Source organism: Danio aesculapii, chromosome 10 (genome assembly GCF_903798145.1).
Source record: "Danio aesculapii chromosome 10, fDanAes4.1, whole genome shotgun sequence".
Lineage (NCBI taxonomy): Eukaryota > Metazoa > Chordata > Actinopteri > Cypriniformes > Danionidae > Danio > Danio aesculapii.
In genome coordinates this window covers 25,804,413-25,821,780 of record NC_079444.1, presented here as the reverse complement: position 1 = coordinate 25,821,780, position 17,368 = coordinate 25,804,413, and the positions used below count along the sequence as shown (strand labels likewise).

General features: G+C 34.6%; 2 protein-coding genes across 2 annotated transcripts in view; both read left to right on the top strand.

The window, feature by feature from the left end:
* The first annotated feature begins 3,095 nt into the window (after positions 1–3,095).
* ftr54 (finTRIM family, member 54) lies at positions 3,096–9,918 on the top strand. The gene is made up of 4 exons (XM_056467008.1): positions 3,096–3,765; positions 4,233–4,383; positions 4,487–4,543; positions 7,807–9,918. Exons 1-4 carry the CDS (start codon positions 3,184–3,186, stop codon positions 8,358–8,360), a joined length of 1,344 nt encoding a protein of 447 aa, XP_056322983.1. The 5' UTR covers positions 3,096–3,183; the 3' UTR covers positions 8,361–9,918.
* A 2,425-nt stretch (positions 9,919–12,343) lies between these two features.
* Positions 12,344–17,368, top strand: part of postna (periostin, osteoblast specific factor a) — a 46,067-nt gene continuing 41,042 nt past the window's right edge. Inside the window, exons 1-2 of the mRNA XM_056466295.1 lie at positions 12,344–12,514; positions 14,186–14,284. Of these exons, the coding sequence (XP_056322270.1) occupies positions 12,396–12,514; positions 14,186–14,284 (218 nt within the window). The 5' untranslated portion in view covers positions 12,344–12,395. The remainder of the gene's footprint in view (positions 12,515–14,185; positions 14,285–17,368) is intronic.

Here is a 17,368-nt window from a genome sequence, read left to right as displayed (position 1 = left end):
TCCAATTTTGGTGAGCCTGTGCAAATTGTAACCTCAGTTTCCTGTTCTAAGCTGACCGGAGTGGCACCCGGTGTGGTCTTTTGCTGATGTAGCCCATCTGCCTCAAGGTTGGACATGTTGTGTGTTCGGAGATGCTCTTCTGCATACCTCGGTTGTAACGAGTGGTTATTTGAGTTACTGTTGCCTTTTTATCACCTTGAACCAGTCTGGCCATTCTCCTCTAACCTCTGGCATCAACAAGGCATTTGTGCCCACAGAACTGCCGCTCACTGGATATTTTCTCCTTTTTGAACCATTCTCTGTAAACTCTAGAGATGGTTGTGTGTGAAAATCCCAGTAGATCAGCAGTTTCTGAAATACTCAAATCAGCCTGTCTGGCACCAACAATCATGCCACGTTCAGTCACTTAAATCACCTTTCTTCCCCATTCTGATGCTCGGTTTGAACTGCAGCAGATCGTCTTGACCATGTCTACATGCCTAAATGCATTTAATTGCTGCTATATGATTGGCTGATTAGAAATTTGCGTTAACAAACAGTTAGACAGGTGGGCCTAAAAAATTGGCCAGTGACTGTATATTTATAAATATATTCATTCATTCATTTTCTTTTAGGCTTAGTCCCTTTATTAATCTTGTGTCGCCAAAGTGGAATTTATCCAGCACGTTTTACGCAGCGGATACACTTCCAGCTGCAACCCAACACTGGGAAAGACCCACACATTCTTGCACACACTCACATACACTATGGGCAATTTAACTTATTCAATTCACCTATACCACATGTCTTTGGACAGTGGGGAAAAGTGTGTGTGTGTGTGTGTGTGTGTGTGTGTGTGTGTGTGTGTGTGTGTGTGTGTGTGTGTGCGCGTGTGTGTGCGTGTGTGTGTGTGTGCGTGTGTGTGTGTGTGTGCGTGTGTGTGTGTGTGCGTGTGTGTGTGTGTGTGTGTGTGTTTGCAGGAGACTGGCATGTCAGTTAAGCTACAGGTTACATTTAAATTGCACTCAATTAACATGAGAGTCTATTCATGCAGTTTGGAGATTGAGACTGCAAGAAAAAAAGACTGGTTTCTACCAATATTTATATACATGGACTTTTATTTGCATCAATTCATGCATGGAATAATATTTCCAACAGGTCTCAAGTGATTTCAGAAAAAAATATCCATATATAAATATGTAAACACATATTTGGTGAGCCATAGTCCAACTGGGTTACACTGTTCTTTAAACATACAATTACAATATAAAACTTTCTCATAACACCGACTATTGTTTATGCACATAAATTGTCTCCAGTGACCTGTTTAACAGAAAGCATGCGTGCTGAAATCATTACAGTATGGAAGGCATTAGCAATAGGCCTCCTCTGGATTTTCTGGCAAAGACAAAGCACCAATCATGCCTTCATCTTTCTGATTCTTTATTGCTAGAATTCTTTCTAAATGAAGAAAATTGATTGCATATTACAATTTCTGTGTATAATCAACTATTTCATGAGCCTGAAAAAACAAACATTTCATTGCAGTTATAGTTGGTTTACTGTAATATTTACTCTATTCTGTTGTATCTTGACCCACAGTATGACATATTTAAAACGGGCAAATATGTTGTCTTCTATGCTCATAAAATTGAGGATCTGCTTTTAAATAAGCTAAGACTGCAGTTAGATGAGTTGGGGATTGTCAAACTGTGGGCAGATTTCTCCATCTAATTCGTTTTACATTCTCTGCCCTTCACCAGGGTACAAAGGCCCATGTATAATTTATTTGAATTAGCACCCTAGAGAGTTTAGTGTGCTGCCCGAGAGCACTTGAATGAAGTTTTAAAAAGCAGCGAGTCATTTGCACTGTAGCAAGGGGCAATGCGCTGACATGCTCTGCTTTGTGAATGCTAAAATCCAGAACTGTGAAGCAGACCTCACAGGGATTTTCAACAGTTCGGCAGAGGAATAGCAAAATACTGAAAACATTTGTGCATTCCAGACATGCTGTTGGTTTGTGCATTAGCGGTGAATGTTTTTAGTGTCTTTTAAAGAGTTATATTGATATACCAGTAGGTGGCGTTCATTTAACTGATACGTTCAAAACTCATCAGCTGCGTCCAAAATTAATTTTCATTGGCGTTTTTGAAAGCTTTATACAGACCCCTCTTAAGTATGACCGTTTTTTCCTTAAGTAGAACCGTTATGTCCATTACATTAATGTACATGTGTGAGCGGTTGTCGCTAGAAACAAGAATTATTTATATTATTTATTAAATTACACATACCTACCCCATTTTCACTACTGGGTTGCGGCTGGAAAGGCATCCGCTGCGTAAAACTTTTGCTGAAATAGTTGGCGGTTCATTCCGCTGTTGCGACATTATTCTTAAAGTTTTACACCAGAATGGATAAACTAAGCAACATTCCCAGATAATGTGTAAATAAGTAGCTTCTTATTTATTGCATTCCCAACACAGATTATTTCCAGCTGGTCCCACACTGTAAAAAATGGCCATGATTTCAACGGTAAAAACCTGGTCCCATCCTATAGAGCAGGGGTCACCAGTCTCGGTCCTGGAGGGCCGATGTCCCTGCAGGGTTTAGCTTCAACTTGCCTAACACACCTGCCTGGTTGTTTCAAGTATACCAAGTAAGACCTTGATTAGCTTGTTCAGGTGTGTTTGATTAGGGTTGGAGCTAAAATCTGCAGGACACCGGCCCTCCAGGAACAAGTTTGGTGACCCCTCCAATAGAGTCCGGATGGTGTATAGTAGTATCTATGTATTATTTTTTACTGAATGAACTTTCCTCTAACTTCTGTGGTGTGTATATTGTGAATTACAGTTCTGGTAAAGATGTTTTCATCTACAGTATAGACTTAACGTGACTGTAATAAATAGCTTATATAAATAATCTCAATTACTCTGTATAAAAGTAAGACCTTTGTTCATTCAGCCACTCATTTGCAGGCATATTTCCTGCATTATAATTGCATTTCTCAGAAATTTCTCAGGCCTTTGTGACCCTAGTGGACTTTTGATTAGACTTTGTTAATGTGCAACAAAATATAAACATCACAACTTTCAGGCACACCTGTTTCACACAATTGCACCACAGAACCAGGAAACAATTGCAATTGATAGCTGCTGTTAAGCTGTCTTCATCTCAAATGAGATTTTGAATGCAAACACAAAACGGATGATGGCTGAAGGCAGGCTTTATGTGAGCCATGAAGAGTTAAGCTGTTCAATCTGTCTAGACCTACTGAACGATCCGGTGACCATCCCTTGTGGACACAACTACTGCATGAACTGTATTAGACACCACTGGGATCAAGCTGCTAATAGGGGAGTTTACAACTGTCCTCAGTGCAGACAGAACTTCCATCCAAGACCCGTTTTAGGGAGGAATGTGATAGTTGCTGAAATGGTGGAGAGATTCAAGAGGACACAGACCACTCATGTTTCTCAAACTGAAGCTGGACCTGGAGATGTGCAGTGTGACGTCTGTCCCGGCAGAAAATATAAAGCCATCAAGGCCTGTTTGTTGTGTCTGAACTCTCTCTGTCAAATTCACTTCCAACAACATGAGGATGTTTTCGAAGGCGCGAGACACTATTTGATAGATGCTACCGATCAGCTCCGGGACATGATCTGTCCAATACACAATGAGCTTTTGGAGATTTTTTGTCGTACTGACCAGATGAGTATTTGTATACAATGTAAGAGGGGTATTCACAGAAACCATGATGTGTCAACAGGAGCAGACAGACTGAATCAGGTATGAACTGGGCTATAAATGTATAAAGGATTTAAGTTTTTGTACTTTCACTTTTAAATTCCTTGCCAACATATTCTTATGCACCAAGTCATGCATGGCTAAAAACTTAGAGTACTAACAGACAGAACATTACTAAGGTTTTAGTTATTAATTATTATTAACTTAATTTATTATTAAAGTAAACATTTTGCTTTACAATTTACAAAAAAAAAACATTTTAATGCAAATATTTTTCCTTCATTGATGAACCATTCTTGCTTTAATTTCAATGTCAATTTAATCAAAATTATAAACAAACATGATTGTGTATATGTGGGAAGACTTTTATAATAAATCATGACAAATTCCAGGTTTAATCATTACAAAACATAACAGAGAATTGTTAGAATTAATCATGATCTAATTGTGCTGGTTAATACGGGAGTGATCAGTTTTCATTATTTTATTTTCATTTAATTTCTTCATAGAGTTCTTCAACTCTCTCTGCGCCTCCTGAAACAACGGTCAGCTTTGAGTTTGGTGCTCGTTCTTCTGCTGCTAGAAAAACATTTTCTAAGAGACTAAAGAAAAAAATGGATGATTTCCTTAATTCTGAGGTGACAGTTGTATCTGGCTCAAGTAAGTAGTATTTATTCTGGAACAAATCATCAAAATTAAAGGTTTGCGAAGAATCCAGTTCTTACATGCAGATTAAACTAAATATAAGTTGTGCTCTCTTTAGTAAAGCGCTACAAAAGTCCAACTGATGGGCCCAGGAACCGGAATGAGATCCTGCAATGTATGTCCTTCCATACACTTTTACACACATTTTCATCGAATTATACTTTTTTACTGTGAGCAAAACCGGAGGTTGGAAGATAAAAATGTGAAATAATTTTCCACAGTTTGGTGACTGTTTTGGGGTTTCTCAACCATAACTTTGTCACCAATGATTTTCCATATATAGACCTAGACATAGAGCATTTCATTATATCAATGTTATATCAAACTTTTCAACTATTTTTGGTGTATATTGAGGCTCACTGTCCTAAATTAAAATTGCTGTATAATAGGGCTCATTGTCATGATTTAAAACTGCATAAAAAGCTCAACTCCTACTTCAGAAACATCATCCTCTATGCAAATAGTTCACATGTTTTAAGACTTTTGGCACTCAATGACTTCCATACCTACATAAACATGTCATCATAGGTTTATATGCCACTATCACATATATACAGTGTGTGTGTGTGCACCCCTCTGTGGCTGTGTAATAATGTTCTCTTTCTTTATAAGAGAAGATCGCAGTGAAATGCCATTCGGTTTCTAGAGAAAGCTAGATAATGTCATTTTTTTCATCAAGATGTGTGAAATTTAATTGAAACTGAAAAATAGGCTATGCAAAAGCTTGGGCACCCTCTCTTTTGCGTGGATTTCAAAACCTGCAATCACTTAATGCTGATTGATTGAAACAAATTTGATTTGAGTGACTCAGTGAACCTCAACAATCCTAACACAGGTGCAACCAATCATGAAAAAGGATATTTAAGATAGCTGACTGCTAGTTGTGCTTCGCCTTATTATGAAACTGAAAGTAGCAACATGGGAGCTTCTTAAGAACTTCTTAATGACCTAAAAACTAGGATAATTCCTCAACATGAATTAGAAGAAGGCTGCAAAAAGCTATCCTAATGGTTTAACATCTCAATCTCCACAGTCAGAAATATAGTAAGAAAATGGAAGGCCAAATGAACAGTTTTGGTGAAGGAAAGATGTGCTAGACCAAAAGAAATATCTGAATAACTAAGGCAAAAAATGGTTAGAATGGTCACAGACAAACCACAGACCATCTTCAAAGAGCTCCAGGAACATCTTGCTGCTGATAATGTCATTATAAATCATGTCACAATTCAGCACACTCTTCACAAATAACAGCTCAATGGAAGGTGATGCAGAAAAAGCCATTTCTGCATTCTGCCAACGAGAAAAGTCACTTGAGCAAAGACTCATCTGGACAAGCCTGAATCATTTTGGAAAAATATACTGTAGACAGATGCCACAACCATAGGCACTTTGCATGAGGGAAAAAGAACACAGCATTCCAGGAGAAGAACATGCTCCCTACTGTAAAATATATTGGAGGGTTCATCATCCTGTGGGGACGTGTGGCAAGCACAGGTACTAGAAACCTTGACAGAGTTTAAGGTCACATGAATTCCATCCAGTATGAGCAGATTCTGAAGAACAATGTGTAGGAATTAGTCAAGAAGCTGAAGTTACTCCAGGGTTGGATGTTTCAGCAAGAAAATTTTTCCTGCTGTTCCAGCACAGTTCCAGATCTTCCAAAAAATCATGCTCAGATATGATACAATGTTTTAGAATGGCCATGCCAGTCCCCAGACCTGAACATCATCGAAAATCTATGGGTTGATTTGATCTAAGGGCAAGGCTTTAGGTACTTATCCTTGACTAAGAAGCTTCTGCAGGCTGTTATTTCAAAATTTTTGCACCTGTCTGTTTTTGTTAAGACTTAAATTGCATTGCACCTGTTGATAAAATTGACATAGACATAGATAGATAGATAGATAGATAGATAGATAGATAGATAGATAGATAGATAGATAGATAGATAGATAGATAGATAGATAGATAGATAGATAGATAGATAGATAGATAGATAGATAGATAGATAGATAGATAGATAGATAGATAGATAGATAGATAGATAGATAGATAGATAGATAGATAGATAGATAGATAGATAGATAGATAGAAGAAGATATTCATCACAATGAAGTGAAATAACTAAACCTACATGCAGGAGCCTGAACAAAATGCAAATTTTAAAACAAAGTTTCAGATGGCACAGATTGTATCTGAACTCTTTGTTTATGCTCCATGGTTACATTTTTGAGCTAAGTCAAATTAATTTTAAAAAATTTATTTCAAGCAAATGAATTAAAAAATATATGATATGCATAACTTACAGTTTTTCTTAGCCGCTTTAGTGCATTTCTCACACTATTTACATTTGCACAACAGTTCATGCATTACTCAAAACAATTAGTCATTTTTGCACATCATAGTAGCAGTTTCTCATTCTTTCCAACAAATTGCAAATGCTTTTGGACATGCATCAACTGCTTTAATACAACTCTCTGTTGTTTTATAACATTAGTAGTTGCTTATGTCATGTCTGTCAAAATTAACTAAACTTGTGAATGCTGAATAGTCATTCCATATAAAACTAATAGTCCTCATTTCATTACTTGAGTCATTACATACAAACATGTTGAACTAGTTGTCAAAATTTGTCAAGCTAATTTTATTTTAAAAAATGTTAATCTTTTTTTTCCTGAAAATGTCTCCTAAATTGAACAATTTCATGAATGATTTACAGACCCGTGTATGTTGTAGGTTAAGTTCCAATATGTACAGCAAAATTGTTTACAGTTGTGCACAGCTCTACCCAAAGAAATTGCATGTTTGTTGTAAATAAGGGTTTATTTATTCTTTAGCACAATGCTGTGAATAAATTAGAATTGTAAAGACCAAATGCAGTAAAAATGTGAAAAATACATATTCAGTATCTTGTACTCAGATACCTCACTAAATGCAGTGATGTCTGACTTTATTGTAGTTTTCAAATGGCTGTGCAAATAGTATAGAGTGCTGTCTTGAGCATTTTCAGGAAGTGTCACCAAAATCAGATTTTTTGCTTTGAAAAAAAAATGTAGAGTAAACTGCCATGATGAAAACATGACATTTGACTATCCTGATCATAAACAATGATGTCATGACTTTTCATCTTGATGACACCGACACTTTGTTTGACATGAATACTTGCTTTTGAGGAATGAGCTATCCATTTTGAGCAAGTGACATGCTTTTGCAGGTTATCAACTAGGTTTTGCAGTTTGTACTAATTGTTTTGAGAAATGCATGAACTGTTGTGCAAATGTGAATAGTGTTGTGAGAAATGCACCAAAGCGACTGAAAAAAACGGAAAAACTTAATCAATAATGCAATAATCCATTTAAAACAGTGATTTGCCTTCCTCAGACTCACACCAACTCTCAATGGACTCAAACACTGTGAATGGAATAATCCAGCTGTCTGGAGGGAACAGAGTGGCCACTAACAATGGCACAGTCCAGCGATATCCTGATCATCCAGAGAGATTTGACTGCTGGCCTCAGGTCTTGTGTAAAGAGAGTGTGTGTGGACGTGCATATTGGGAGGTCGAGTGGAGTGGGAGTGCTGGTGTTGGTTTATCACTGTCTTATAACACTATTGGCAGAAAGGGAAGGGGTGATGACTGCAAATTTGGATGTAGTGATCAGTCTATGAATTTGTACTGCTCTCCTACCAAATACGCATTATGGGACAAAAACAAAAAGACTAAAATCAGCGTAAACACTTCTAAAATAAAGTCCTCTCGATTAGGAGTGTATGTGGATTACAGCGCAGGAATTGTGTCCTTCTTCAGCATCTCTGACAAAATGAGACTTATCTACATATTCCCCACTACGTTCACCCAACCTATCTATGCTGGCTTTAGGGTTTATTTCGGATCAGCAGTAAAACTCTGTGAACCAGCGGTAAACTGTAGATGACGAAGTGGTACTGTATTTCACTAAATCAATCCATGAAACATCAGTATCAACATTAAAATTACCGAATAATGCTTCAAAGTGGTTTTAACAAAAAACAGCAGTCAAAAAGACAATGGTGTTTACAAACTAATTACATTTAAATTTTGATCAATATTGAAAAGAATTTACTTATTGGTACAGCACTACAGCAATAGTTTTACAACATGTTCAAATTTAAGAAATAGACACTTACATATGCACAAACAGACATTTATGCCCTCTTATGAACACTATTTTATCATGTACATACTGTAGTATGTTCCAGATGGTTATAAGTTTTCATTTCAGTTATGATGCTGTCTGAGTGAGACAGTGCCTTATTTTTACAGTAATTGTTTATATAATATTACATATAGCCCATTTCTACTGAGTGGTATGGTACACTACGGTACGCTGTTATGGCCGTTTCCACTGTCAAAAAATACCAAAAAGCGAACTGAACTGTACCATTTTTTGATTTCCCTTTCGAAAGGGTACCTAGCACAACAAAAAAGGTACCGAGACATGCAGCTAAATTACAGAGATACATCACTAGCTCGTGCACAAGTCAGGAGAATGAAAACAAAGGAACCGCTATTTTTAAATACACAGCAAATACATTACACCGTAATAATATATACATATAATAATAAGCCATGGTTGACCCAAGCTCAAACAAACCTTGTCATCATCTTGATGAACCGTGTTGTTTGTGTTGTTTTTGAACCCAAATAAGAACTAAATGTATGCTGTATTTTTTTGTGAGAAGTGCTTCTCATATGATATGTGAACGACCCATACAGCTTTACTTTGGCATTTCCTTGAGAGAGAATGACATCTACTGAAACTTTCTGTCATACACCACGGCCACCAATGGTTTTGGCAGTGAAAACCTGATGAAGGTAACTGGACTGGAGCAACCTTGCATATTTTAAAAAGTCTAATAGAAAAAGTTCACTGATAAACATTATTCTGTGGTGAAGTGAATACTACAGAAAAAAATATATTTAGTTCAGGCCAAAATAAACCTAAAACTCTATATTATTACTCAATTCAAAGTTGTAGAAAATGAAGCTTGCAGCTTGCAAGTATAATTTACTTGTAACTGTTTTGTTTACAATGAGTCTGTGGAGAAATATAAAAAATAAAACAAGTAAAACCTACTCAAATTTCGCTACACTTGTGTCCCATCATAAATATTTCCCAGCTTTCGGTTGTCACTGTTCCATTATCTCTGTTGTGTAGTACTTATTTTATCAAACTGAAGCAATTTATCTACTATGTACTTAAATGTTTTAAATAAAGCGTGCACTTTAAACCACGGTTTCATTTAGTGCTACATTGTCTGACTAAAACTACCAACAAAGAGAGAGTAAGATGTACTTGAAGCAGAATATATAATATATATATAAACTGTATATGTGTGTACTCTAACAAAATGTTTAAAACAGGAAAACTGAATTAATTTAATATATGGTATGTACTTAAAAACCAACAATTTCAATGGAAAAATAAAGCCTTTTTCTATACGTTTTTCTAATTTCTTTGTGTTGTTCTTTTTGTGTTTTTCCATTTACCCTAGTTCTATAATATCTTCTGACTTATATATTGTATAGCCTAAACAACGTGGTAAAAAGTAGTGTAAATAACAAAATACGTTTTTTAAGTAAATTCTTTGCTGTGAGTTATAAGAAAATGGTGCGAAGTGACAGTACCTCAAGACAAGCAGATGGTCCTTATGAGAGTCAAGAGATGCTTTCCATTCAACAATAGGTGAACTTTCAAGTGGACTTGACTTTTGTCATCATAAGTGAGATTCCAATCTGAAGAGAGAAACAGTTTTACTTCGACAAGGATTAATCAATCGAGTGGCACTGTACATTCATTAACAAATACTTAATTTTTTTTATTTTGAGAGATAAACAATGGATTTTGAACAAGTTAAAGACTTTTGCTGTACGAATAGTTCTGAGAAATGCACCTGCTGGTTTGTACATTAATGATGATTCGAGAAATGAAACAAACCAACGGAACAAACTGGAAAAAAAATTTAAACATAAAGACAACAAACCTCAAAGTCCTTTAGCTAGCATGTGTGACTCGACGAGATTCGTCTGTGTGTAATGACATTTGCAAGTCGCTCGCGCCGCGGGGGCGAGCGACCACCACAGTCAAATTGGATTAATTCTAATTAGGCCTATTGAATCACACTGAACCGATTCTCCAAGCATTGATTCTATAATTAGCTAAACAAACCATATTCACCACAACGTGTATGTTCCTCAGAGATTTCCTTACAATTGTATTCTGCTTTGGCGTCGTCTGGAACTAACTGGCAAATGGTAAAAACTAGAACGTTATTATATTTATTGTAACTTATATTATTAAGCTGTTTTGGTGGCGGCTGTATGAATCACTTCCGTTTTATCGTGTAAACGTTACAATGTACCTCATAACACGCGGTTATTTCAAGTTTACGTTACAGATTGACACAGTAATTAAGTACCTTTTTTATAATAATTGAGCAAAACCTTTTCCAAGCCTCTCATTATATCATTAAGACGAAATTTGCAGCAAAAGCAGTTGATTGTTGTAATTTGTGTACCGCTAAAACTTCACCACTAGAGGTAGATGCACACACAGGGTTAAAACCAGACATAAATAATGACCATGACTCCTAAATCTTGTTTTCTGACATCAGTTCAAATCCCTTCCCCCTATTATTCCCATTCTCGGTTAACTTTTTCCTCCATTCACCTTTCCATGCCAGACAGCATGAGATAAATGCAGATGAGATTCTTGGGAGCTTTTAAAACGTTTCCACCTGGCTTTGACTTGTCCAAAGGAGCACCTGAGGCCTGAACCATGAGCTCCAGCTTAAAACCATCAAGATCCAGACATGGACAGCAGCCCGAGCCTGAGGATGAAGAAGAAACAGCCAGGAGATTGAACAATTACAGTATGATTATCACCCAGATATGAACATCCAGTTTCACAAAACAGCAGCACATCTGAGCAGGTTAAGTTATTAGTGAATAATTGTGGGTTTTGTGGTTTTTGTAACATTTATGTATTTTATAAAACTGCAGTTATACCAGTAGTAATCAGTACCAAAACATGCTTCATAGACTTCTTCTATTATTTTTGTAATGGATACAAATACTGGATATATATGTGCATACTGCACAAGATGTACAGTATGTTTGTGCAAGAGTAATATCTGTATAAAGAATATTTATTGTATTAAGTGCACATGACTACTGTAACATAAAGTATTATAGTACTATACAGTATTATGCTGTAAATATACAGTATTATGATTCAGTGTACCTTTTTGTTTTCTGTCTATGAAACGTATCCATTAATGAGAACACGGCTCATCCAAGCCAAAAAAAAGTAATACATCAATTTTACTATAATAATACCATGGTTAATTTGCATTAGGGAATCACATATATTGTTTGTGTGTGTGTGTCTGCATGCTACAATATATATCTATATAAACATGATCACTGTATAATGTAATATAAAGCATTACAGTAAAAACAGAGTATGATTCAGTACACATTTTTGTTTTCTGACTATGAAACATTTGCATAATTGAAAACACAAGCCTTATATTTAGCTCTAGTGTCAGAAATTGTCTAATTCTTGCAGAATATTTGTTTTTAAAGCAACAAAGTGCATTTAAACATCCGGCATGTCTAATTTCTGTAATTTCGCAGTTTTATGTCATGCACTTAAACATTTGCAGATGCTTCCTTTTTCACACCGTCTGGCTTTTTTTCTTTCTGTCTTTATATATAAATGTAGATGGTCCTTCTTAGGCTCTCCTGGTTCTCACGGAGGGGGCAGAACCATATGATGCAGGTTGATTCTCTCTCTATTATTCTTTGTCATTGTGTGTGTTTGAGATAGAAGAGAAGGGGAGGGCTGCTATAAAGGCTGTTTCTCTCCTGCTTTCTCCCATTCTTTCTGTTTTTTTGAGGGGGTTTGATCTGCAGGGGATTCTTCAGGATGATCCTCCTGTTTACAGCCACCTTCACCATCCTTGTGCTCTCATCCCTGGACCAGGTGGATTCTTCAGCTTATGACAAGATAGTGTCACACAGTCGCATCAGGGCAAAGAATGAAGGGTAAGGGATGATTGTTTTAAAAGTGTATGTTGCTGTCTGTGAACAAGGAGGTTATTTTTTTTCAATTAATGTAGTTTTGAGATTCTGGGATTCAATGTGTTATTCACTTTTTTGATATGCTACATATATGTAAATGCTTTTTTGGCCTCATGTATATTGTCAAAACATTTAGGAGATTTACTGTAAATCCCAGATCCTAATCTTCTTTCAGCTGCCATTTTATATATGTAATGTGAAAAAAAATTTTTTTAAATACAAACTTTTGATAACATTGCATACATTAAGCATTTTGACTAGGAGACTCAGTATTTTTTATATATATTTTATTAAATACAGTATGAATCTATCATATCTCAATAAAATATTGTATTTTTAACAATAAAAAAACATTGGTTAAGTCATATAAATATTTTTAAAATTAGACAAAATTTACAATAATATTACTAACACTTTAAAATTATAGAGAAAGTTCAGTATAAAAATTGAATTCAAACTTTTAACAAAATGCTCAAATACAAAATTAATTAATTATTAATTTTGTTCAATTGTGTTAAAGCATTTTCATTAAGTGTCTTTGACTGCCAGTGCATATTATTTTAGTTATTTTTAATCAGTTTACTTTGTAAAAAGAAAAGTAAAAAATAATACTTAATTATTTATTTGTTCATTTATTTATTTGTTTGTTTGTTTATATTTTAGCTCGTTTAATTCAGTTCAACTTTTGCATGTTTGTCATGAGTATTGTCATTTTCATTTAGTTTAAAATTGTATCTACACTTTATTTCAAATGAATGTATATACAAACGAATTGAAACTTCAAAAATAAATAATAAAAATAATTACTCTGCCTTTTTATGAACGTAATCGAAAGCTGAAAGATAATATTAATCTATTTTTATGAGTATTCTAAAAACAGGATTTTAAAATAATATATTCTTTATAGGGCAAAGTTTGTGTCATTTCTTAATATTTTCTTTCATTTAGTCCTTTATTTCTAAAACAGGAGCAGTTTAACTCTTTAACTGCCATACCAAGAAAAAAATGTTTGGATTGCATTTCTTAACTCCTAATGTTGCTAGTTAACACATTCAATGTATTTTTTTAACACATACCATAATTTCTAAAATATCAGCCTCTACTAAATGGTTGATATGCTAGTTTATAGTAAAAGTACCGGAGTTAATTCATACACTGTGAAAATCTGAAAATATGACATGTAAGACCAATTTATTTGAAAACATAATCAAAATAAAACATTTTTGAATACTAAATCACCTTTGTTTTTTGAAGTATACCAGAAAATATTTCAGATTCTCATTTAACATGTTTTATTTTATTTTATTTTTTACAATAAAACAAATATCAAGTGTAGTAGTGCAATAGGATTATGTTTGTTTGATTTTTTTATTTGATTTTTTATTTTTTTGCAAACCAACAATGCTGTGTGTGTAAGCCATTATTTAAAACAGTCTTTCTTAAAAATGACTTTAACAGTCATTAATTAAAACAGTAAAAACATGGTCAACCGTTTGGTATAGCGGCAGTCAAAGCAATTTTCACTTTTTTTCAGTCAGCTCTTTAAAGCAATTTGTCAGGTCTTCAGAATAATCACTATGCAGTTATCAACCATCGCTAGAGGGTTTTTTTAATGTACATGTTCCCTGTTTTTAGGCCCAATGTGTGCGCTTTACAGCAGGTCATGGGGACCAAAAAGAAGTACTTCAGCACATGTAGGAACTGGTACAAGAAATCCATCTGTGGCAAAAAAGCGTGAGTCCTATTGCTTTCACTCTCACCCTCTCTAATTTAGCCTGATTTCTGCCTGTGATCTGATTAGAGGTCAGGGGTCGCCATCAGACATTACGGGCCACTGTGATGATGGAGTAGCTTGATAAGGCTCAGTTGATGCCTTGGGCATCTTCACTTTCATTGTTTACAGTTATATTCATATAATATATAAACATAATACATGAAAGAAATATTATATTATTCAAACATTCTGAAGGTTTTTACTGAGGGATATGTTCAAATATAATTCGCCTCATTATATACAACAATTTATTTCAACAAAAAATTTGTAAACTTATTTTACAGTGTTTTCTGAATTGTAGGGTGCTAAAAAGAAATTCCCCAAATCTCCAATGTATTCAAAGTTTCATTATAACACAATACACACAGTCACATAACACTGTACAACCCTACACAATACTACCACACAAAATATACAACTATTACACTAGAACTATTGCATAAATGCATTGCTAAAAGTTCAATAACTAAAATGACATTTAAAAAACTAATTAAATATAAATTGAATTAATTATGATTATTAAAATTTAATTAATTAATTAATTAATTATGAAATAATAATAATTGTAAAAACCTTTTTTAGTATTATGGCAAAAAGAAACTGAATTTTGAGCCTGAATTAATCCAATGCTCAACGACATTTATCTAAAAATGAATGCAAATTATTGCATATTCAAGGAAATTATGCGTCATTTGCATATTTAAGAATAACATTGTCCAAACTTGTAATACAAAACAAATGTGCAATTTTTTATGTAATCAATCAACTGTGGAAGTACAGTGATGACAAGTGGTTCATTTTTTTGCCCTATTCACTTAGTGTCTTGCCTTAATACATATCAGGTTTGTTGTACATTAGTGTGTATTATTAGCAATTCAAAACAGGCCAAAACAAGCATTCAAACTCCCTAGAGCAGGATGATTTATGACACAAAAACATATTAAACTTTGGAGTCTTTCCTTGAGCTTGCAGCAGTTGTCATCTGAGTGCATCTAACTGTACTGTATGTTTATGGCAGTTCATGTGCTCTGACTACGACTTGACATGTTTATTGTTGCTCTGGTGGCTTCCCCTGTTTTCTCCACCAATGGCACACTAATTTACTGTGAGGATGATGTAAGCGTGTTTCTGGGCTCTGTGAGGCTGCGATGGAGGACTTTAGGGACCGGTGACCAATAGTTGGCAGGCTCAACTCAGCCTTTCCATTGGCAGAGAACTGCCGTGTGTGAAAGAACAGAGAAACAAGCTTCGGCTTTAGGAAATGTTTGTGTCTGTGTAGCGTTTTCTGTCATTAACCTTTTTGATATTTTGTATCTCCATGGATCATTGTGGATATAAAACGGGCATCATTGTTTGTGCTTGTTAAAGGAAACAACCTTTATTCACAAGAATCTTATATTCATCAGGGATGCATCTATTTGATATTTGTTTTTACAATTTATTTATATTTTATATATTTAGTCATTTTCATATAGCTGTTTGGACAGGGACTGTATTGGCTGTTATTGTCGCTTTGTTAAACATACCCTAAAATAGCTTATATTTTGATGTGTTTTAAAACTTTTTCCTATTATTTAATGACAAAGCTGAAAGTTAAGAAACAAATCAGTGAGTTTGGTGCTCAGTTCTTATTGTATTCAATTCATATTATTGTTATAATGGTTGTTGTTATTATTAATGTTGGAAAAAGCATAGGCCACAATATTTTATATGCAAACCAGGATTTAGGTTCCTTTGATTAACCAGGGTTTATGTATAGATTTTTTTCTTTCGTTTATTCTTTTGTAAGACCTAACTCACCTTCAACTTTTAAATAAATTTAAATAAATAAAACTGTCTTTTAAATTGTGCAAATTAAATGCAATATTACTGTTTTTACCTTGTTTAAAAAAAGTGAATACATCTTTAGTTAACACAAGAGACTTCTTTCAAAAACATAATATAATCATCAAAGTTCCATAGATGATTTATTGTATTGTGCTTCATTAATATTTGCATAGTTAATAAAATAAAATTATTTGTAGAATATATACCTTTTGATTTATTAGGAATATTTTTGGGACCACTGTACAGTGGGACAGTTTGTATGGAGGTGGTCTTGTCTCTCTATCTGTGCTCTCATTTGTTTCACTGTTTATTTATGTAATGTGAAGGGGACTGACAACTGGGTTGAGGATCCAAATGCAGGGTTTATTAGGAGAATGGTCAGGCAAACAACGGCCAACACAGGGGCAAACTGATGTAAACAGGCAAATACAGAGTCATGGTCATACAACAGTCAGATGGTCAAAAGGCAGGCAGTAGACAATGTAAATAAACAAAACAACAAAGCAAGGGTCTAACACGGCAAGGCAAGGAAAACGTGTCATAATGTTTACAAACAGATAAACAGACAAGACTAAGCCAAGATATGAGTGTGTGCGCTGTATTTAAAGTCTATGTAATTAGTTCGTAACCATCCTCCGACTGTGTGAGTGTGTAATCAACGGAATGAGGAACTGGTGTGTGTGAGCGGTGCATGACAGGAAATGTAGTCCATGTAACAGCAGATTTGTAGTTCTTTAGAGATCTGCATTTTTACCAGCGATCTGCAAGGATAACATCTGTGTTGATTGTGACAATTAAGTTTTATTCTGTTTTTTCTTTTTCTTTTCAGTTGTGTTCTTGCTTAATATTTCCACATACTGCATATTTGATAACTTGTACAGTTGAAGTTAAATTCATTAGCCCTGCTGTAAATTTCTTTTCTTTTTCAAATATTTCCCAAATTATGTTTAACAGAGCAAGAAATTGTTCACGGTATTTCGTGCAAACCTTTTCTTCTGGAGAAAGTCTTATTTGTTTTATTTCCGCTAGAATAAAAGCAGTTTTTAATTTTTTTAAAAACTATTTTAAGGTAAATATGATTAGCCCCCTTAAGCAATATTTTTTTCAATTGTCTACAGAACAGCCTACTGTTATACAATGACTTGCCTAAAACTCTAACTTGCCTAGTTAACCTACTGTAATAAACCTAGTTAACCTAATTAACCTATTTAAGCCTT

Excerpts from the sequence above, each read along its gene's own strand:
- ftr54 (XM_056467008.1), top strand. The coding sequence starts at position 3,184 with ATGATGGCTGAAGGCAGGCTTTATGTGAGCCATGAAGAGTTAAGCTGT. Across the intron at positions 3,766-4,232 it reads GAGCAGACAGACTGAATCAG|AGTTCTTCAACTCTCTCTGC; the intron begins GTATGAACTGGG and ends ATTTCTTCATAG. Across the intron at positions 4,384-4,486 it reads GACAGTTGTATCTGGCTCAA|TAAAGCGCTACAAAAGTCCA; the intron begins GTAAGTAGTATT and ends TGCTCTCTTTAG.